The 24,729-nt window shown below is 44.3% G+C and overlaps 1 protein-coding gene across 1 annotated transcript; it reads right to left on the reverse strand.

Moving 5' to 3' along the window:
• Positions 1 to 24,503, reverse strand: SBSPON (somatomedin B and thrombospondin type 1 domain containing). The gene is made up of 5 exons (XM_083187253.1): positions 23,889 to 24,503; positions 15,358 to 15,552; positions 10,475 to 10,565; positions 5,896 to 6,072; positions 1 to 914 (listed from the first exon to the last, which is right to left on the reverse strand). Exons 1-5 carry the CDS (start codon positions 24,121 to 24,123, stop codon positions 797 to 799), a joined length of 816 nt encoding a protein of 271 aa, XP_083043379.1. The 5' UTR covers positions 24,124 to 24,503; the 3' UTR covers positions 1 to 796.
• Between the last annotated feature and the right edge of the window lie 226 nt (positions 24,504 to 24,729).

Genomic DNA, 24,729 nt, shown 5'->3' on the forward strand with positions numbered 1-24,729 from the left:
TTACCTCACATATTTTATTACATAATGGCACTTTATTTTCTGCAGCATTTAAACAGTGGTTTTCCTGTGTGAAAGTAAAACTATACATTCATCATGAAAGTCTGGCAGAAATAAACAGCATCAGGCCTCGTAATTACTGACCTTAACATACAGGCGTTAACTAGTGGGCTTTTATATTGCGAGTATAATATATGTACATGGGTCTGACACTTGGGTTCTGTGTCGCGTTCAAGTGCTTCTTGCTAGATTCAGTATAATGCATGTGACTTTATTAGCCTTTTTACATGTGTGCATCGTATGCCAGTGGTTATATGGCCTTATTATGGCAAACAGGCACAATACATACAATGTGTAAAACATATATGTGAATATGGACTTTATTTGGCATTTATGGCAAACCAACCATAAATAAGGCTGTTACAGTTGTGGTATAGAATGTCATCAGGTTCACCCCATATGGAGGACATACACTAGGTTGGCATGGTCAAAAGGTCTACAGTGGAATCAGTGGGTTCTTTCATATCATATGTGACCACAATGATTGCAAACGCATACCCTCACAGGCTTCGGGCAAAAGCTGCTATTCCCAATCGTAGTGCACGTGGTGGGAAATCAAGCACACTTGTCAATCATATGTGTGTCAGCCATGGTCATGTTGACCTTTTGAACCTTTCAACCTAATGCCCCGTGGCCAATTAAAAAAACTGCCGATGTGTGCTCCTGTGGGTCATTAACGACCCCCTCCATCGTCTGAGAAGCGATGGCCAATACGGTGCCTTGACGCTAATTCTATACATCATGTAAAAATAAAGCTATGGACCAATGGACAAGAACAATTCTCCACTTCTCGGACTTTTCTCCATGATCCCTGACACTTGTCGTTTCCCACAGCTTGCCAATGAAGGACTTGGTTCCTGAAATAGACGGAGAGCGAATAAGAAAATGGGCAATCATTTATAATGATAATTTTTGTATAACGGACTTCTTCAAATACAATGAATATTAATTCAAACTTTAACTCTCTTTATTTGTTGCATAACACAAGATTAATACACACATGATGTCACCCAATGCCAGTAAACATTTCCAGGTGAGGAACTCTCACCTGATCTCTAACCCATTTAGGTGGGATGTCCAGGGCCACTGAGAGGTATGCAGAGCCTGGGTAAAATTTAGGGGGCATTGCCTAATCGCTGGAGGCATAGCCACCTCCCGTGATTAGGCCCAAAATTGTTTAGGAGGGGGTGAAAAACCACTCAAGTCGAGGGGGGAGTGTTATTGTCGTCGTCCCTCCCTCAGAAGCAGCAGCACACACCTACACAGCATGTGCTGTGCTGACAGCAGGATCAGCATGTTAGGGAGACGCTCATGCCGAGCCTGCTGTAGGTGTGTGCTGTTGCCCGGAGGGGGGTTGGACCAGGACCCCCACCGGGCCCTTTAGCAAGCCCAGGCCTGGGTAATTACCTGAGTAGTACCCCCCCTCCCCCCCTTCTTGGCAGCCCTGGTGATGTCCATGCAGTGCTTCAGCTGTTTCCTCTGCTGTATATTGAATTATTGCTGTAGATTTCGTATAATACATATCTAAATTCCTGAAAGTTTTGATTGGTGTGTGAAAGGTGACATTTCATGTTGCAGACATAACATTAATCTACGACACAATATTCCTGTCTCTCTTATTATGTATCCTACTGTCATATCTGTGTCCGCAGTGCAAGAATTAATAACAAGTGTAGGAGCTAGTCACCCACACTGAGCAGATTGTGATATATTGAAGTCTTATAATTATTATTTGGTTATTTGGTCATGTTCCTCACCCAGTCGCTGTTTACATGTTATAGCATACAGCATATTTTCTTTCTCTTTACAGCAAAATGTATTATGGGAGAAGCTTGTATTGATGCCACAAATGATTATGCTGCCCTAGGTTGTTGTCATTAATTAAGAAGTTAATAAGTAATTGTATACCCACTCATCATTTCCTTGTTCTTTCCACCACTACCCCCTTCATAACTTTAACTATTTTAATTGCTGTTGGCACAGACCAACCAGCTAAAATATTGAGTTAAAATAAGTAAGTAGATTGTTACAGCTTAATTAATATTGGCACCACTGAGACGCCTGCAGATGAGACATAAAGAGAATGCTGGGATATAAAGTAGGCACTTAAATGTGTTGTTTTGTTTTATTAAGAAATATATATACAGTTGTGCTCATAAGTTTATACCCTAGCAGAATTTGAGATTTTCTGGCGATTTGTCAGAGAATATGAATGATAAATCTAAAATTTTTCTTTCACTCATGGTTAGTTGTTGTGTGAAGTCATTTATTGTCCTAATGACAACAGAAACTACCCAAATGACCCTAATCAAAAGTTTACATACCCCAGTTCTTAATACCGTGTATTGTCCCCTTTAACATGAATGACAACTTGAAGTCTTTTGTGGTAGTTGTGGATGAGGCTCTTTATTTTCTCAGATGGTAAAGCTGCCCATTCTTCTTGGCAAAAAGCCTCCAGTTCCTGTAAATTCTTGGGCTGCCTTGCATGAACTGCATGATTGAGATCTCCCCAGAGTGGCTCAATGCTATTGAGGTTAGGAGACTGAGATGGCCACCCCAGAACTATCCCTTTATTCTGCTGTAGCCAATGACAGGTCAACTTGGCCTTGTGTTTTGGATCATTGTCATATTGGAATGTCCAAGTACGTCCCATACGCAGCTTCCGGGCTGATGAGTGCAAATTTTCCTCCAGTATTTTCTGATAACATGCTGCATTCATCTTGCCATCAATTCTGACCAAGTTTCCAGTGCCTCACACATCCCCAAAACATCAGCGATCCACCTCCGTGTTTCACAGTAGGAATGGTGTACCTTTCATCATAGGCCTTGTTGACTCCTCTCCAAATGTAACGTTTATGGTTGTGGACAAAAAGTTCAACTTTGGTCTCATCACTCCGAATTACTTTGTTCCAGAAGTTTTGAGGCTTGTCTCTGTGCTGTTTGGAGTCTTGTAAGGGGGATGCTTTGTGGCATTTGCGTAGTAATGGCTTTCTTCTGACGACTAAACCATGCAGCCCATTTTTCTTCAAATACCTCCTTATTGTGCATCTTGAAACAACCACACCACTTTTTTTTCAGAGAGTCCTGTATTTCAGCTGAAATTATTTGTGGATTTTTCTTTGCATCCCGAAAATTTTTCCTGGCAGTTGTGGCTGACATTTTTGTTGGTCTACCTGAACGTGATTTGGTTTCCACAGAATCCCTCATTTCCACTTCTTAATTAGAGTTGGAACACTGCTGATTGGCATTCTCAATTGCATGGATATCTTTTTATATCCCTTTCCTGTTTTATACAGTTCAATTACCTTTTCCTGCAGATCCTTTGATAATTCTTTTGCTTTCCCCATGACTCAGAATCCAGAGACGTCAGTGCAGCATTGGATGAAAGATGCAAGGGTCTTTCAGTAGACCAGAAACTCACTGACCTTTTTATACACACATACTGATTACAAGCAAACAGATCACAGGTGAGGATGGTTACCTTTAGTAGCCATTCAAACCCATTTGTGTCAACTTTGTGTGCATGTTATCTGGCCAAAATTTCCAGGGTATGTAAACTTTTGATCAGGGTCATTTGGGTAGTTTCTGTTGTCATTATGATTTAAAAAGAGTAAACACAGTTGTTTGACAATAAATGGCTTCACCCAACCACTAACCATGAGTGAAAGCTAAGTTAGTGAGTTATCATTCATATTCTCTGACAAATGGGCAGAAAATCACAAATTCTGCTAGGGTATGTAAACTTATGATCACAACTGTATATTCAACAATGGTAAAACTCTTGCGCCTTCAGTGGGAATACAGTTGTGAATATCCTAAATGTGATTTTAATGTGTGCACCAAACATGATATCTTTCCTTCCCTTATTTCTCCTTGTGTTCTCTTTTTTATATTGTAATGTTTATGATTCCATATGGATTCCTCAAACTGCTGACATACATACCACACATATATATATACATACATACATACCAAAACACAGCATGCATACAGACACTCAACGCACACTGCATAAATACACACAACATACCATACATACAAACAACTAGATCATACATACATACATACAGACTATTCATACATACATACTAACAAACAGCATACATACATTTGAAAAAATCCATACAAACACACACAGATGCATACAGCACTCATACACTCCCACATCTGAAGAGCAAAAACCGGTACAAATTCGGAAAGGGGCATGGCCACAGGTTGGAGAGTATGAACACTTGCTGAGGCTGCACATACTCAGTATCTACCTCTGCTGCTATGCCTGGGTATTGTACTGACTGCATAGAGCTCTACTGGCTCTGGAGCGCTCTGCATGGTGGTGCTGCGTGGGTGGTCCTGGCCAGTGTTGAGACACAGTGCTGCCTGCTTGATGTCAGGCATGGATCCCCTAGGAGAAAGGAGTGAGGTAATGTACCCCCCTTGGTGTAGTCATTACTGTCACATTTTCAAATATATATTGAATTGTACCAGAGGTGGCCTGGAAAATATGAACTGTTGTAGATCTCGAGGACTGGGTTGGCTACCCATTATCTACATTAAAGAGTGGAATAGGGCTAACAAACTATTCTGCAATTCTATACTCTCCCACAGTAGAACAGGTGTCCATTGAGATGCTCCTTCATGATTCTAATGAGGTTTGAATCACAACAGTTTCTTTTGAGTCCGTTAATAGATAACACTCTGAAAGCAAACTTGACCTTTATTGGAAGCCTTGATATGATGCTTCCTGCTCTCTTCAGGGGGTACAGCTCCCCAGTATTAATAAAAGCAGCAGAAATGTGACTGAGGGCGGCACTGCTAGAATTTCATGTTGTCTGTGCGACAACTGAGCAGAATTGTATGCACTTTTTAGGGAGATCTGCATGGTAAATGGAGGCATGTCCAGGAAGTAATTAATATGTTCATGATAAATTATTGGTGTTCGTCATTTGGGTATGGGTCATTGGGTTGACCAATGAAGGCCTTATACTGGCCACACATCAGACCAACTTTCCTCCAACCATCCAACTAGTTGCATGGATGGAATAAAAATCTGGTACTGGATGGGAGCAAATGTAATATTTACTTTAGAAATTTGCTCCCAAAATCTGGAAAAGGACAAAAACTGTCGCTCAGACACGGTACTGTGGTTGAGCCTGTTGGATTTAAACAATTTGACTAAATGTTTTTGTCCATTTTCCTGGGTTTGTGAGCACATATCTGATTGTCCTTTGCTCCCATACAGTACCATATTTTTATTCCATCCAAGCAACTAGTTGGATGGTTGGAGGAAAGTTGGTCTGATGTGTCGACAGCATTATTAGGATGACACATGCAAAAGGTCGACATGGCTAAGGACGAGTCAAAAGGCTGACACAAGCATTAGGTCGACTTTGGTAAGGTCAAAAGGACGACGTGGGTTTTTCACTTTTTCTCCCCAATGTCGACATGGATACAGAAACAGTGCACCGCGTCCCCTCGCATGGCTCACTTCCGACAATGTCGACCTAATGCTTGTGTTGACCTTTTGACCCTCAGTCAGACAGTCAGTAGTTGACCCAATGCATGTTGACCTTAATGGTCGATCTAACGACTATATACCATTACTTTAACAGTTTCTTTTCTACATGGCAAAATCTTTCTGTTTGGTACAACAGAGAGTATCCTACCTTTCCCGGTTCATGCAGATTAGATCACTGAAAAATCTATGACAAAATGCCAAGGTATACTTACCGCTTATACTTACCGCTGTCCTGCGAGCTGCATTATTGTACTCAGTGTATTTATCACAGTATCTGTGGAATATTACTGCAAGAGAGATATATGTAAACATGGAGTGCTCACCCATCTACATCGCTGCTGTCTCCATAGCAACGGTGGTTCCTCATATTCATTGCAGGGTGCTGGCAAGCCACACACACCGTGTATCCTTCCCGCAGGTAAAGCATCCACCGGGCATGTGGGCGATGCTCAGTTAGACAGGCTGGATCTAACGATTCAATCAGGAATTCCACGCAGTACCTGACATGTAAGAGTGTTGGAATCAGTTGGATACACTTTGGCACGTTATTTTGACAAAATGCCAACTATAGAACACAATAATATTTTAGAATTTTCTTTCTATTTTTTTTAATGATCCCATACTTTTTATTTTTCAATCTCATCTTATGGTTCCCCTTCATTGGTTCTGTAACTTGCCTGCATTCAGTTACAGAATAGAAGTATGGGAGGGGTGCAGTGTAATCTAATTGAACAATGTGGTATAGTTTGTAAAGCAGCCCATACAAGTCCCGATGCGGGCGTGCGTTGTGGGCTGCAATAGCAGGGATCACATTGCATTGCATGTGCATGCGTTGTGCAGGAGCGCGCACCTCAAAGCACACATCAGCTCAGCGCGCTTAGCAGCGTGTATGGGCAGCTTTAGACCCTAAATAGTGCTTACCATAAGAAGTATGAAGTAGCGCTAATGACAGACAATCAATTTATTAGCCTAATACAACCCAGCTGCTAACTAATAGGGATTACCACTCCCTATGGACAGTTTCTGTTTCAGCAGTACAAACAAAAAAGAAAGCGCTCGGGTTTTTAGGCAAGGACAGTAGCCAGTTTAAATTTTAAAAAACATGTAATATTTATAAACACACAAAAAAATTCATCAATGTACAATTAACAGAAATGGATCTCATAAGGTACCGGCCGATACCGACCATTAATAACAAGAATAAAAGGTACTCTTTACCTAGAAGGGCGCCCATCGCGAGCCCCGCGAGGGGACGCGGATACCTTCACAGTTATACGCGTCCCCTCGCGGGCTTCACAGGTGTCCGTGGCGACGCCGACACCTGTGAAGCCCGCCAGGGGACGCGTCTACCTGTGAAGGTATCTGCGTCCCCTCGCGGGGCTCGCTGCGCTCGCCACGCTTCGGGCTCGGTGGCTCGCTGCGCTCGCCACACTATTATATTCTCACTCCACGCCCTAGTGGATAGTAGGGCATGAAAAGGTCGGAGGACGCGTACCGCCGCCCCTCGCGGGCTCGCTGCGCTCGCCACGCTTCGGGTTCACGTGGATCGTGGGGTGGCGTTAAAATTTGGGGGGGACATTTAAGGGTTAATGGGCTCTGTAGCCCATTTAACATTGATTCCTATGGCCAAATCGGGTCCATTGAGCCATTTAACAGTAAAATCGCGGTCAATCAGCCTTTTTAACATTGTTCCCTATGGAAAAATCGCGGGCATCGCAGCCATCCCGATTTACCCGCGATGACCGCGATTTTTACCCCCGACGACCGCGATTTCAATCGCTGGCGCCCTTCTAGGTAAAGAGTACCGAATAAAATTGGTTCTACTAGGGTATTGGGGATAAATCCAGAAAATATATTTATAGAAAAACTAAAATAATATCATAAAAATCAAATTAGATGTTAATAAGTTAGGATTGATCCTTTTATGGGTTAGTTCCAACTCAATTGGAGTCTTGCTTATTTTTACATGATAAGTTGTTGGGGAAATGCGTCGATCTACAACCTACTCTCTGCCCGTAAGGACCAGCCGGCAGGCCTCCTTTTTTTTAACTTTATCTGCACCCTCAAGTGGAGCTTGGCTTATTTCCCACTAACCTGGAACCAGGTTTGAGGAATCTAACTGTGGGAGTATCCTCTCCCCCTTTACCTGCATGCCATTGAAACCAGATATTAGAGATTTGGTAAATATCATCCTGATTGCTGACTATTTGCTCACTAATCCAATACTAACCGATTGGCTGCATTTTCACTGACTCGTTTTGCATTATCTGGTTAAATAAGCAAGACTCCAGTTGAGTTGGAACTAACCCATAGAAGGATCAATCCTAATTAAGTTATTTCGACCTTCATCCACTTTCAGTGGTCGACCCAATGCTTGTCGACCTAGGGACTGTATCCTGCCCGAATAATGACAAAATATGTGTATGGATCGTAAACGCAAGTGACCGGTGCCTGACTGACAGGCGTGCCCAAGTGTTTTAAAGGAGAATCTGTGATGTCAATGCTGGCCCCGATCAGCCAGGCTGAGTTGCAGATTAGAGGAATGGTCACAGCTACTCGCAATTGCACAGAATGCAAAAACCTTTGGTACTTATGTAGTATCTGGGCTGCCGATTTTTTGATTGTATGCCTTAAGTTAAGGCATACAATCAGATGCGATGCGATATCGCATCGCATCGCATCCGATATCGGATGCGATGACCCGATTTTTCCATAGGAATCAATGTTAAAATGATTCCTATGGAAAAATGGGTCCTTTTCATACCCCTACTATCCAAGTGGGCATGGAGTTGGAGCCCGAAGCGTGGCGAGCGAAGCGAGCCCCGCGAGGGGACGGTATTCGTCCCCTCGCGGGGCTCGCTTCGCTCGCCACGCTTCGGGCTCGGTGGCTCGCTACGCTCGCCACAGGTTTATATCCAACTCCATGCCCACTTGGATAGTAGGGGTATGAAAAGGACCCATTTTTCCCATTGAATTCCATGTTAAAATGGACTCAGTCCATTTTAACATTGATTCCTATGGAAAAATCGGGTCATCGCATCGCATCGCATCGAATCGCATGGTCGCATGCGATGCGATGCGATCTCCCGATCCGACCCGATTTAGAAATCGGCAGCCCAGATACTACATAAGTACCAAACCTTTCAATGGTTCAGAAACCGCATATGGGTTGCGAGAGGGTGGCCAATCCTGGGATCAGGATTGGCAGGATCAAGGTATTTGGCCCAAAATTGCTGGGATTTCAATCCCTGGATATCGGGATGCAGTCTAATCCTGGGCAGCGTCTCAGCACCTGCTCAGACGCTGCCCGGTTGTTCCCGACCCCGGGGTACGGCTCTGTGCAACATGACGTGGTCATAGGTAACACTGCACAGGCCGCACCCACGCACCTGTCCTCTCTTCTGCCATCTCGCTCCTCTTGGCACCAGGCACCACCACACAGCTGCTGTCTGCCCCACTCCTGGCCGCATTGGACGCCCATGTAAGTAAATGTATGGGGCAGCTGGTGTGGGGGCTGCAGTGGGGGGAGTGTTTCTTAGGGAGGCCAATCCTGGGATTGAGCATTTTTTCAATAACGAATGCCAGGATTGAAAAAATGCCCCAGGACTGGTATCCCTAGATTGAAAGTAGATGCAGGTTAGCCGATAGCTAATTATGTGGTGGATCAGTAAAACTTCCAGACTCCAGATACTACTGTAGTGTTATTGTTTCAATAGTAGTAGATTATGAAACAGTAACGGTTGCAAGCAGGGCCAGTGCAAGGCACCGGAGCGCCCCAGGCGAGGGGGGGCTGAGAGGTACCTGCTGCGCAGTCTGGCAGGAGCGGGCAGGGGTGTCCATGCCGCGGGTGTACCTGAGGTGCTGTGTATTAAGCTGTCGGCGGCGGGTCCCTGGAGTGATTAGCAAATAACTAGCGTTATCAAGCGGCGCGGGAAGCGCTTCCGATTTTGAATACACTTGCCGCACGCTGATTGGCTGCCGCTGCCCGGCCGCCGGATAGCGCTAGTTATTTGCTAATCACTGCCGGGACCCCACCGCCAACGACAGCTTAAATACACAGTGCCGCAGGTACCCCTGCGGCACGGACGCTCCTGCCAGACGGCGGCACGGACACCCCTGCCAGCACCTCCACTCACCTTCATGCGGGGGGCGAGGGTCGAACTGCTGCCCTCCAGTGGCCAGCGCTCTAGGCAAATGCCTAGAGCTGCCTAGTGGTGGCGCCGGCCCTGGTTGCAAGTGGTCAGTATTGCTGCCTCACAGAGCCAGGGGTGATTGGATTTCCTCTGAGTCCTCTGACAAAATTAATCCTAGTTTGTGTGCTACAGAATTTAAGGGGTTATTCTTATTGATCCGCAAGGCTGCCAATGCCAGGACGCCTAATCCCCCCCCCCTCCCGTGTTCGCACGTGGTGCCCGCAAACATAAACATCCATTCGCAGCCTGTTGGTGAACACCCACATCATTCGATGGTCGCCGACCATCGAATGATGTAGAACGTGCACGCATATCTAAGTGACTCTCAGGTCACTTAAATTTGCGTGCACCCTCGAGAGGAAGTGGGCGGGCAGCTGACATCCAGTGATGTCATCTGCCTGCCACCGACATCACGGCCCATTCCCGTAGGGGCGCACCAGTCCCCCACACCCCCCCCCCCCCCCCGCCTGCAGCCTTTGGTGAGTGCACAGTCAGTTCGCAGTGGCCGGACGGAGCCGGTGTATGCACATGCGCAGAAATTACCCTGTGCATACGCCCACCATCAGTCCCCTGCGAATGTTCTGGTCCGTGTGAACACACCAGAATAACCCCCTTAGAATGTAAGCTCCACTGGTTCATGGTATGCCATCTATGATAAATAAAGGTTCATAATATCTAACATAGAAAGTCAGTCTATTTAATATAATACCCAGAATCCTCTGTATGAGAAGCCCAGTCTGAAGACACGGCACGCCTCTTTCTTGCTTTGTTATAGTCAAAAGTAGTAATAAATGCAGGCACTGTAAATTAGAGAACATGTATTAGAATTCTCTATAGAACAAATACTAATATTCAGTTATATAGCAATATTCATCTTGTAAAAGGAACAACACTGAAACAGATATATTGGTGCAAACAGATATATTGGTGCGCATTTCTTGTTACTATGCACATGCAAAAATTCACCAAAAACCGTACTGCATATGCACTTACCTGAGTGTGTGATAGCGGTTGCAGCTGTCTACAGAGGTGGCTGACGAAACATGGGTGTTTCTGGGTAATAAATGCCATTTATAGGGCATTTTAATATAGTAGGCCTAATTCAGACCTGATTGCTTATTTTCAAATTTGCAGATGACTACAAGTAGATAGCCACAGCCCAGACAGAAAGGAAATCTGAAAAAATAGAATAGAAAAGTCCCAAGGCGCAACCACAGAGTCCCTGCTGCCACAATATTGATGGAGATTCACTGCAATTTCTCCTTTTTCGGATATGTAGAAAAGAATAATATTGATGGCGCTTGATGCACCGTTTTATGCACCGTAAGTACGGTACGCATAAAACTAAATACACAGACCTCCACACCCCTGGTGATCCTGATATATTAAAAGAAACCGCTATACACATGTTAATGCATGCTTCCTATTAAGTCTGGTACGCATAACTGGTTCCCGCTATCCTCCTAACTGGTGGCTTGTTACAATAAGTATAAAAACGTACGGTTATTTTTTCCATTTATTTGTACAAAATCCACACCGAGGGACATCCTGACGGGGATACATATAAAAACTTCAGATTCCGGCATAAAGAAACCCAGATAGGAGTCCATATACCACTCCAATTGTGAGTAAAAAGTACGCATCCTCACCATCTTCTGTTGTGGATAATCCAGTGATGGTTTTGAATATAGAAAATTGATACACTGTTCTATACATTTTTCCCCTAATCGATCCATCGACATCGGAGTCAAGCGCCATAAATATTATTCTTTTCTACAGAAAGCAAATCTGCCCTGTGCAAATCTGCCAGTGATTTCTAAAAATTTAGCAATCCGCTATCCTGTCGCACATTCATAGGCACTTCACTCACCATCTAGTGATGTTCTAATCATAAACCTCCCTTAAATCGACTGGGCACGCCGGCATTTTTTCAGACTACCCCCAATCGGCGACTTCCTCTCCGTCAAATTGAGAAGGGATTGCCATTAGATTTTTTTGCTTTTTCAGTCATATTGGCTTGTGCATGAGTGCTACATGCGCAGTTGTCCGATAATCAAACGGATTGAGAATTCGTAGAACAGCGCTCAGGTCTGAATAACCCCCAGTGTAATGGGCAGGTAACTGGATGCAGCTACGTTCTCTTCTGCAATGAAGCAGCCGCAGAGGCCATATTTAGAGGTATTTGAGATGAATACACTGTGCGAACCGTAAGCTGCTCAGGGGGCCAATGGTGGGAGCTTTGTAAGTTGGTGGTGGACTGTTCTGGCCCACTAGCCAGTTTGTACTTTGCTCAGATAGTAAACATTTGCTCAGTCTGGCACCTGCTCTGACAAAAGCTGAAAGCTTAAATTGGCATTTGCCTATTTTTGGAGTTGCAAATCGCATTTGCACATGGATAGTGTGCACCTCTGAATCAGGCCCATTGTATTTGGGGATACCATTGTTGGAGAGATAATGGCCCTTTTAAAGTTGATTGGAGGAGATGATACTGCGGCTTACATAGGAAGCAGCCATACTGGAGCACTATAATGGTAACGCAGCGTCGCGTGTCCTGCTTCATTACTGATCTGAACTGTGTCCAAGGACGCAGTATCGGATCGTCTGTGACATCATCGGCCAGAAGCATGACCTATGGGGTCACGTAAGCTGGCCTCTGCAATTCCTAGCTAGAGGCAAGCTCCATCCTCTGATCCTCGTCCTTTTCATCCAATGGCGGCAACCCCGCCCTAGCCCCCAAACACAATCAGACTATCAATCACTGGCAGGCTGCTGCAGTAGCATGACTGATGACGCAGACCTGTACTGCACAGGTGCAATGCGGGTCCAGCACATCGATACTTTGCTGCAACTCGAATGGGATCTGTATAAGTACCAATATCCTCATATCAGTATTGCATATCAGACTTCATATCCTCCTATATTCCTCTATTGAGAGAGGCAGTGGGATCATATCAGATATGTAGTGGAATATACTGTAGTGCAGGATGAAAGTGTCCAGTGAGTTTCCCTTCCAAATCACTGGATTTAAAACCTATTTATTCCTGGAAGATTGGCTTGTTGCCTCATTTCCCTCCAATAGGCCTGTGCTATTCAATGCTAAATAGTACTGTAGCCTTCCAGGAACCCCTGTGCTGTCGGTGCACATTTTCTAATAATTATTTCTAATTATTAATTTAAATTAATTTAAATTGGTTTCTTTTTAAAAATGAACTTATTGTCTCCATTTAAATATACAAATTATAATGAGCCCCCCAAAAAATACTATATTCACAAAATAAATACTGGGGGTTATTCAGACTTGATCGCAGTCCCAGGGGGCGCCAAAGTGACAGAAGCCAGGGACAGTTTGATATTTCTTGCAGCACTCAGCTCCTGTCACAGATAAAGAACCAGCACTACATTCAGAGCAGTGTCCAGGGACAACTGGGGTGTCTAGGGATTCTAGACACGCCCCCAAAGTGACAGAACAGAGATCCCGTGAGGCCACGCCCCCATTTTGGAATTTCATGCACCCGGCCCCGATTTTTTCCGCAAAATATGGGACTCCTAGTTCTACAGTAGAAGACAATAGTTTTTAATCTTTTCTTTTACACTTTGCATCAGCCCGATGCCCACCGCCCAGGGCCATCGGGGACAGCCCCGGACTTTCAGCATGGGCTGGTAAGTCCTGGAGGGGGGGGGACCCCTTTATTGGGGGGGGGTCCCCACTTCCCCAGGACCCCTGCCCATGCTGACCAGCCACGGGGATAATGCTTTGGCCGCGGGACCTTATATAATAAGTGTCCCCCGGCTGTGGCATTACCCTGCTGGCTGGTTGGGTCTGGTGCTGGTTCTTAAAATACGGGGGACCCCTAGTCATTTTGTCCCCCGTATTTTGGGAACCAGCGCTGGACCTTGAGCCTGGTGCTGGTTTCATTAAATCAAGGGAACCCCTATTTGTTTGTCCCTCTGATTTTATGATACCAGCACCGGCTTTTTGAGCCCGGGGCTGGTTATGCTTAGGAGGGGGGACCGCATGCCGTTTTTTTTCCTTTTTTTTTTGTTTTAACTATTTTTTTACAACAGAACCATGCACAGATCTCAATGATCTGTGCATGTTTCTGATAAAATCGCCAGGCAGAACCTGGTCTATTTTTTTTGCGATTTTAGTAACCTTTACTAAAAATCGCAACCCATTAAATATGCGAGTTCTATCCTTTTTAATGGGAAAACATCTGGATGCGATTTTTAGTCTAACTAAAAATCGCACCTTTAAAAAATGCGATTTTTGCCGCAAATCGCACCCTATAAAATACCATATATACTCGAGTATAAGCCTACTTTTTTCAGAACATTTTTTATGCTGAAAAAGCCCCCCTCGGCTTATACTCGAGTGAGGGTCCCACTTTAGTCAATACGTTTTCCCAGTTTTTTGTTGTAAATTTAGGTGCCTCGGCTTATATTCGGGTCGACTTATACTCGAGTATATACGGTATGCGATTTTCGGGAAATGCCCGAAAACGGCATATTTTGCGGAAAAAAACGACCTACGGGCTCAAGGTAGGTAAGTATCAGTATGTGTGTGTTATGTATGTATTAAACTTTTATTTTTCAGGGTGTCAGTGTGTTTTATTTAACTATTTTTTGTACTATAGAACTACAAGTGCCAGCGGGCCCTTTAATGCCCCGCATGCTGGGACTTGTGGTTCTCCAAGTCCCAGCATGCGGGGTAGGCTTGCTGGGACTCATAGTTCTACAGTAGAAGACAATAGTTTTTAATCTTTTTTTTACACTTTGCATCAGCCCGATGCCCACCGCCCAGGGGCATCGGGGACAGCCCCGGACTTTCAGCATGGGCTGGTCAGTCCTGGAGGGGGGGAGGACCCCTTCATTGGGGGGGTCCCCACTTCCCCAGGACCCCTGCCCATGCTGACCAGCCACGGGGATAATGCTTTGGCCGGGGGGCCTTATATAATAAGTGTCCCCCGGCTGTAGCATTACCCTGCTGGCTGGTTGGGTCTGGTGCTGGTTCTTTTGTCCCCCGTATTTTGGGAACCAGCGCTGGACCTTGAGCCTGGTGCTGGTTTCATTAAATCAAGGGAACCCCTATTTGTTTGTCCCTCTGATTTTATGATACCAGCACTGGCTTTTTGAGCCCGGGGCTGGTTATGCTTAGGAGGGGGACCACACGCCGTTTTTTTTCTTTTTTTTTTCTTTTCAACACAGCGCACTGTACTGAAAATGTGCCGATTTTCATGACTGAAAATCGCACATTTGCAGGACTTATAAAGCGCCCGAAATTGCACCATATCGCACTTTTTTGCCGCAAATTCGCATCTCATTACATATGCGAATTCGCGGCAAAAAACGCGATTTTTAAAGGTGCGATTTGGTGCGATTTTTTTCTGTAACAAAAAAATCGCACCCTATTACATTTCGCCCCAGGTGTCACTACACCCAGTGAGGTCTTTACACTGACCCAAGGACTTATTAAGATAAATATGTAGTTTCCTTATTGATTTTAAACATACAACTAAACAACAGCTAACATACTGTATTTCTACTGTTAAATCTGTAATAAAGCAGAGGTGTTGCATTTAGTTATTCTCTTACCATGTAGCTGCCCACATTCAGTGCCCTGGTGTGTTAGATATTCCAGGCATCCGGCCTTCTCTTCTAGGTGTGGACAGGGCTCCCCACTGTTTTCTGCCTCCTGCAACACTTGGCGTCTACGCACTCTGTATGACGGGGTACACTGGTTTGCGCAACCACTCCAATGGCTCCATTCACCGACAATACATGAACGGGCTGATGATATAAACATATTCAGTTACAGCTCCATACATCATAAGACTACAATTATAACATAGGACCCAATTCAGACTCAGCCGCTAATTAGAGAATTCACAAATTGAGCGATTATCGAACGTCTGCGCACGCGTACCGTAAACATCATGCAACATGAGCAAGGGGAGTTAGTGACAGAAAATGCATATGGATTGTACATGCAATTTGGTCAGACTTTGACTGACAGGAGGCTTTTGGGGGTAAAACCTGACGTTTTTAGGGTGTCAGAAAAAACGTCCAGGTGTTTTTGAGGAGGGTCTGTGACGTCAGCAATGACCACTTCCAGCCTGTCTCAGTTGCAGATTAGTGGAAGCCTTAGAGCTACTGACATTTGCACAGATGGCAAAAAATTTGATGGTTCTAGAATTGCGTCTAGATTTCCGAGTGGAAAGCAGTTAGCGATCCATTTGTAATTCTCTGTAATTTAGCAAGGGGCGTTTTCTGTATGAGCGCAGCTTTCTCCTCGCAGTACACTGCGAATTCTGACATTAGTGGGCAAGTCTGAATTAGGCCAATAGTGATGCAGTTATTACAGGCTTGCCTTCAAATTATAGACCGAATATATAGTATATCATCAAGACTTTACAGCTATATAACAACAATGATTTAAAAGCTACAAAATGAAATGAGAACAGACTCTAGTTTCGCCCACAGAACTTATGTATATTTTACCTGCGCTGCCTGGCTTACAATTTCATCTGTTGGATAGGGATAGGATATGGATAGCAATTGTAAGATGGCGCCCTTTGTGATGACCTTAAGGATTAGATCAATGAAGCCTTTGAATGAATCTTACATTTTCTAAAACAAATAAAGTAAAGTCCACAAATTTCAAAAATGTATTAAAAGTCTCTTTCTCCACTCAGTGTTGGTGGTTATTTCAGACCGTTAAAAGGTTCAGGTATTTCAACATAGCAAACAAGTATTCCCAACACGTTTCGTCCCTACATGGGACTTCATCAGGGGTTCGCAGATCGTATAAATAAAAGACTTCCAACTGCTTTCACAGAAGTTATTTTTATATATATATTATCAAGCATAGACAGCACATCTACTATTCTCATCTACTACCCCTCATCTACTACCCTCCACTGGAAAGAGACCCCACTTACCCACTGACAACAATACCACTGTGGAGAAACTTTCCAGGAGCAACCTCTCCTAAACTACTGGCATCTGGAGAAGGAGATTCAAATAAGCTTGCTGATACCATACAGCGCATCTCTTCCCCTCAGTGGCAAGTCACCTCACCAAACAATCGCCGAGGAACCATATTTGACCCACGGAGGGATTTCTCTAAATATCTACTTAGACTCAGTGGCAGGACTTACATTACAAATTGATGCGTGTGATTATACTATTCATTTAACGCACCTTACATTTTTAACCAATTTTCTTTAGATTATGTATGATTTTTATTATTCTTATTATGTTTATTAAATAAATAAATATTATATCTCATCCACTGTATTTTAAGTATTTAGTGCAGCCCATTCTATTATTTTCTCCACAATGCCAGAGTCCGCTGCCCCGACAGAGAGGGGGGGGAACCCAATCAGAAACCTGCACATAGGCCCCCTCCACTCTTAAGGCACCAATACACTAGTCTGTCTTGTCCTAAGGACAAGTCGGACCAAATTGCCCTTGAGGCTCCCTTATGATTTGGCACTTGATATGCCATTTTTACATGCGATAAATCACATGTGATTTATCGCATTTAAACTCCCGGGGAGCTGCAGCAGCGGAGTTGAGCAGGAGAGCCGTGCCGCATAGAATTTGAGGGCTGTAGGTAAATGGAATCGTGGGCAAAGAAAAAAATGAAAGCAAACATATCTGATCTCAAACCTTGAGTTTGTCGGTTCCAGAGCACAGCCATCGGACCTGTTCTCTACCTCCGTTACTTACCCTGATGCAGGCAAGTTATATACTCACATATCATTGTAGGCTGCACTGTGCAGGCGATTGGCTCCCCTGTTGGCACCTTATTATCTGCATTATTTTGACTGCTTCCCATTTTGTGGACTTAGAACAGAGCAAATTGTTCTCAGGCTGAAATTCCTCCACCAGCTTCCAAATAAACTATCTAATCCTCTGCCAAGATTTTCTGTTTGTCATTTTCTAATTCACTCAAAACCAAACAGCAGCCAGTTCTGTTATTTTGGACCATTGTGTTGGATGTACTGTATGGTCATATATTTGTTTTTCACATTGATCTAATTAATATTTAATTGGTTTCTGCCCAATAAAGCCATATTCGTTCCTGTACCCATGATTTAATTTATCGATTTAACCTTTGTGGCGGATTTAGAAAATGTTGGATAGGATAAAGTGGCGAGAGATAAAGTAACAATGAATCGGTTTCTGCCTATAGTCTGTAATACCCCTTTTTTAGACATGTGACCCAGCAATTACCCGGCATTTTGAGTGCCGGGTCATTTTGCTGGGTGCGGTCTGACCCCCCTTTCACACATAGCAGCAAATTACCAGGTTAAAAACTATCAACCCGGTAATTTTCTAAAGACTCGGGTTATTTGTGTAGTTTGAAAGCGTCTACTTGGGTCACAAATCCCGGGTCAACGACCCTTGTAAAAAGCAGGGTCGTGACCCGGTATTTAAGACTTGGGTAGACCCTTTCACACTGCACAAATTACTGAGTAGAATTGTTACACCCGGTAATTTGCTGTTATGTCTGAAAGGGGTATAATTCAAATATGGCAGGTGGGAGCTGATTGGCTGGTACTTTATCTATTTTCAAGGTTTGATAAACACCACCCTATGGGGGTTATTTATATTCACTCTTTCTGACAAAATCCTTCATAGATGGATAAAACCATGTGCACTGCAGGTGGGGCAGATGTTACTTGTGCAGAGAGAGTTAGATTTGGGTGGGGTTTTACTTCAAAGTGAGATCTATATTGCAGTGTAAAAATAAAGCAGTCAGTATTTTCCCTGCACAGAAACAAAATAACTCACCCAAATCTAATTCTCTCTGCACATTTTACATATGCCCTTCTGCAGTGCACATGGTTATTTCCATCTAAGAAGGATTTTGTCAGAAAGTGTGAACCAAAATAACCCCCTATGTTTTGTAAATAACAAAACATTTCATTACAGTACACAAATTATTATTTGATTCTGACTCCTCTTTTACTGAAGTTGGGGGGAGTCAAATATCCTGAATTACATCAAAATGAACAAGAGCTCCAGTTACCCACTGGGCATCCTCCACTACCCCTTCATGCCATTACACCATGACTACAGTATCCGCTCTGGGAACCTGCCTATCACTGAATCTGCGCTGGCTGCTCATGCATACAAAAGGACTTCTGGGATTGGTTTAATTTCCATGAAATAGGGCAGGTACCAAGAGGCATTTACACCATGAAGTATCTGGGTGAGACCAAGGGAGCTTCCCCGTTCACATGTTATGGAGAGGGCATGATCAGCATCAGAGTAAAATGATCAATTGAACTGCATTATTGCATTACAGGCTATGGATTTTCTATTTACCGTTGGAGAACAGTAAATTCATCAAGTGCAATCTATATTGGTTGTAAGCATTGTGACAAGATCAGGGGAAGGATGGTTATACTATAATACAGCAGCCAATTAGCAGCACACCAGTCCAGGGCCATGGTAGAAGTAGCTGCAGCTAGTTTTACATGTAGCACAAAGATAAACCTGCCTGTCTGTCTCTAGCCGTACCTCCCAACATGCACATATTTGGCAGTGGGACTCTCATGCACGGCGCTTGCCAGAAAAGGGACATGGTCCATCAAAATGGGTCTTAGCTTCATGAGGATGCTGTGTTTGTGAGCCACTGACCCATCTTTGTCTATGTGGGTGCATGGCCAGTGCTCTAAGAGCTACTGGCCACGCCCCTGTCCCTCTGTGCGCATGCTCGCAGCATCTATACACCACTGAGAGCATCAAGTCACAGGGGAGTCTACCAACTGCCCTATCACCACGGGACACTGCAGGCCTTCCTTTCCAGAAGAGCACAATGCAGTCGCACGGGAGTACCGGGTCACTATGTCAGTATGTTAGGGGGTTTGTGTAGGGGATGTTGCAGAGATGGTGGGACATCATCTATGGTAGTGTCTAGTTCACATGCAGTTTTGGTAATTTTCCCACCATGCACTGGGTCCACGTATACCTGGAGGGGGAATATAAATCTGTGGCAAGCGAAGCGAGCCACCGTGCCCGAAGCGTGCGAGCGTAGCAAGCCCGCGAGGGTTCAATGCTGCAAAAATAAAACAAAATAACCGACACCTACATGAATTACAGATAAATTAAAAAACGTTGTGAGGGCATCTAACAACTTCCGCCCTCACTGTACGTCACATCCTGTAACCAATACTGCATGTGAACTAGTCTCTACTCATCATCTATATATGTATGTCTAGTGTCCGTGGTGTTTCAAAACACTGCCATCTGTTGGCAGCTTGTTTAACTACATCTACTAGCTTTGGAAGCATTTGCTTTGAGCGGGCTTACATTGCCATCTCTTGGCAGCTAGTGTAACTACATCTACAAGCTTTCAAAGCATTTACGCCGAGGGGGCTTACACTGCCATCTGTTGCTAGCTAGTAAAACTACATCTACTAGCTTTCGAAGCATTTGCTTCAAAGTGGATTTACTAATAAATATATATTGCTACTGAATCAGTAACATAAAATATATATATTTTTTAAATAATATATTAAACAATGTGGTCACAAGCCATAGGGCACCCCAAACTAGGAAAGGTGAGTGCCGATGTTTAGTGTATAATATATATATATAGAGAGAGAGGGGGGATATTCGGTTCGGCACTCTCCCTTAGAAAGTAGCTGCCCCCGGTGCCCTACTTATGGATGTACACTTGCAAAGGAAAAAAGCTGGCACTCCAGGGGGACTGTGAAAAAAACTTTAATAATTCAGTGCATAACAAAATGTGCCAATGTTTCGGATATGGAGATTCACCTGCTCTGTATTATGCACGTTTCTTGCATTTTTCTTATTTTAGAACAGAATAATTATCTTTGATTGTCATTTTCCTCTTAACAATAGTCCCTGCTCACAATTACAGGCCTTTTGTTGTTGTTGAACTGTATAAGCAGCAGCTTGTTTTCTACAAACCCTTCTCATAATTGTCAGTTTTATAAAACCACATCAGTTTGTCTTATTGAGGTTTAATCTTAGGGTGGTGTCACTCAGTCACTATTCCCACGGTAGAGGCACTTATGCTTAATCTTTACGGGATACGGTCATTGGGTCTACAGCAAGTTGGTCGACAAGCGTTGGGTCGACTTAAGGATAGGTCGACATGGTTCTAGGTCGACATGGGTCTAGGTCAACATGGGTTTCGGTCTACAGGTCATTAGGTCGACGGTCTAGGTCGACAGTCAAATGGTCGACATGGAGTTTTTTGAGCCAATATGTGCTGACAGGCGGTATTTCATGCCCTACCATCCACTAGGGCGTGGAGGGAGAATAAAATAGCGGATCACAGCGAGGCACTGTAACCGAAGCATTGGGAGCGATGCAAGGGGATGCAGTGTCCATGTCTACTGTGTCGACATTCGGGTAAAAATAACTGTGAAAAACTCCATGTTGAATTTTTGACTGTAGACCTAGACCCTGTCGACCTAATGCTTGTGTCGACCTATTGACCTGTCGACCTAAACCCATGTTGACCTAGGCCCATTTCTACCTTGACCCATGTCGACCTAGAACCATGTCGACCTAACACTTGTCGACCAACTTTCTATAGACCAAACGATCCCAACCCGCCCTTACAGGGTCTTTATTACAGCTGAATATCGTAGCACATTTAAGGTAACAGAGGCTTCAAGGCTGGAGTGTCGGATAACCTCTCCACAGTCGGGATGTCGATGGTCAGTATACCAAAATCAGAATCCTGACTGTTAAATGCCTGACAGACAGGATCCCCACTTACAGAGGCTATTCTCCCTGGTAAGGGTCCGCGACCCCCACAGAGGGAGAACAGAACCTGTGGTGAGCACAGCGAGCCACCGAGCCTGTAAGAAGCTTGGTGTACTGAGCAGCACAGTGATACCCCCTCTGCCCAAGTCTGTATATCTCCAAGTAGTGTGAGCACACCTTCACTGAGCTTCACATGAGCCCCACTTCTATCTCTCCACTCATTATAAATTCATTGAAAATGTGTATGATTGTGTATTGCCTGTGTACTGTATGTGTACACACATTTCAGCACATGCACTGTGCACATTCGTACAAATGGGCATACGTTCAGCTTGCACCATCAAATGTATGCGCTTCTGGAGCAATTATAACAATTGTATAGCAGTTGCTAAAGTGTAGCACTTTCAGGGTAGTGTCACTGCAAAACCACTTGTGACTACTCTAATAACTCGCATACTCTGTGCCCAGGCATACCGGGGTGCTGCAAGGCTCTGGTAGGAGTGCCTCGAGTTCATATCTCTGGACCAAACCAAATTATTTATAGTCAAAGTGCCATGCAAAACCAGTGCTAGTAGCTGTCAATCATAACACATGTGGACAATCCAAAGCACAAAGGTCCACCACCACAGAACTGGCCATAAGGATGACTGGTGAATACAATTTACTTCATTTCTTTTGTTATATTTAAAATTTATCAATAAAAAATCTTGAAAAACAAATGCTGATATTGAAGAAAAATTGGGAACCACTGGCCTACACTATAACATTAACCCTTTCAGTGCCAACATCTCTGTGAGAGGTGTGCAAAGAATCCGCTAAAAATGCCAGCGTCGCTCACATTTGTTATATAAATTCAAATAGAAAATGTGTCAGAAAAGATTATGGGCGGGATTCTCTAAAATCCGCAGCCCTCTTCGCCCGGCATCGCATTTCTAATGACCGCATATTCTCTAAAATATGCGGTCATTAACGCAAGGGACAGCTCTTGCGGTAAGAGCTGTCCCTTGCGATGCGGCGCCGTTGCTGTACTTCCGGGTCTATGACCCGGGAGTCCGTCTGCGCATGCGCAGACTGACGCGCCGGCCGCAGGGCATGCTGGGAGGGATCCGTGACGGATCCCTCACACACTGCTGCGGTAAGAAGCCCATAGGCTTCTGCAGGGAACCGCCAGCTTTTGCTGGCGATTCCCTCCGCAGCGGTGACACTGCGGAGGGAGGTTACAGATTACAGAAATGCGGTAAAAACCCCGATAACGGGGTTTTACCGCATTTCTGTAATAGAGAATCTCGCCCCCTATTTCCTATACAAGGTAAACATTACAGGTCATTAGGGTGAATAAAAAGGTTTGCTTGTCAATTTTCACACCTGGCAAATTCAATCGGTACTCAAAAGGTTAATATTGTAGTAGAAAAAGTGCAGGGCTTTTAAATCACATCTTATAATACTGTATAGGCTTATAATGCTCTGAGTGACAGGATTTGCTGTTATAATGTATTTCAATGGCAGAGGTTTTATATTGAGGATTTGGGATATTTGGATACATTGATGCCAAGGAGAGAAACGCACCAGTTTGATGTAATCCTAATGCAGCAGTCTATGCAGACACTAAATAAATACAACTTAATAATAGACATCTACAGTAATAATGTTATACATGCCAGAGACCTCTTATACTGCACATTATTATTGCTTAAATAAAATAACTCTCTGATGTACATTTAGGGCCTTATTCTACTTCACTCTTTCTGACAAAATCCTTCTTAGATGGACAAAACCATGTGCACTGCAGGTGGGGCAGATGTAACATGTGCAGAGAGAATTAGATTTGGGTGAGTTATTTTGTTTCTGTGCAGGGTAAATACTGTCTGCTTTATTTTTACACTGCAATATAGATCTCACTTTGAAGTCAAACCCCACCCAAATCTAATTCTCTCTGCACATGTAACATCTGCCCCACCTGCAGTGCACATGGTTTTGTCCATCTAAGAAGGATTTTGTTAGAAAGAGTGAACTAGAATGAGGCCCTTAGTTCTTTATCTTATTATAAGAAGACGTAAACAAGAAGAAAATGTACAATCAACAAACAGAATCATGCAGTCATTTCCTAATATCGCCGGTCCATGTGTCACCCACCCACATGGTTATTAAAAGGAATTTCTGAATTGTTCCTCACCTTCCTGTATTACTATGACTGTTGTGCAATTCTGGCCACACACATTCCCATTACAGAGACAAACTGCATAAGACTCTAAACTTTAGGTTTTGCGGAACTACAACTCCCAGCACTGCAGAGCCTTTCTCTGATCCACAGACCACAACCTGTCTCAATGACTGCATCCGTGTAACATTCTGTAATGCTCCTACTTTACCTGGGCATGCCTGAGTGTAGTCATAGCAGCAGTCTCCCGTGGTCTGGCACACCTGGTCACAGAAGCAGGTCCTGTACACCTTGCCCAGCCACCAGCCCTTGCTGACACATGTCAGATCCCTGCCTTTGCAGCACTTCCCAGCCTCCAAGCAGCCCCCCTCAGCCCAACCACTGAGTCCCAACAGCCCCATCATGAACACCCAGACGAGGCAGCTTTGTCTGGCACTGAGACCCATGGCTGCAGTACAAGGAATCCGGGGACTGAATGGCACACCGGGGCGACAGAGGTCTGGACTTAAAGCTCAGTTTGCAGTGCCATAGCAGGGGACTTGCAGCAGCAGAACTCAGCATAAAAATGTTCTGCAAAGTGGCCTCATGCAATCCTTGGGCTGTCAAATCAATATCCACCGGAGCTACAGGATGTTCTAGGCTAGCCAAGCCTCTGCTCCAGGATAAAGGGGAATAAAGTCCGGGCAGCAGGTGCCAATTCCTTCCAATGCCAGTATCTCTGCTGTGTTGTAGGTGTATTGCTTCACCATAGAATGAGACTAAGCACAGAGGGTCCCCCCCCCCAGTCCTGAGCTTCTGAGTGCAGCAATGTGACTGTGGTCTCCCTCCTCCCAGTGCTGTGTGTACAGTGCATTGTATGTAGTGATGGGATGAGACCTAATCACCCTGCACTCTGCAGCCTCTTCCTCCATACAGGGCACAGCTAACATATATGCACCACCATAGCCAGATACTAGGAACATCTGCTCCAATGCTCCATGTAGTATAATTGCAGTGTTTTCTGCTCTATTATGTTACTTTATTTTCAGCAATGAATACAGTACTCGCTGTTT

This window comes from Crinia signifera, chromosome 5 (assembly GCF_055691185.1).
Source record: "Crinia signifera chromosome 5, ASM5569118v1, whole genome shotgun sequence".
NCBI classification, from domain to species: domain Eukaryota; kingdom Metazoa; phylum Chordata; class Amphibia; order Anura; family Myobatrachidae; genus Crinia; species Crinia signifera.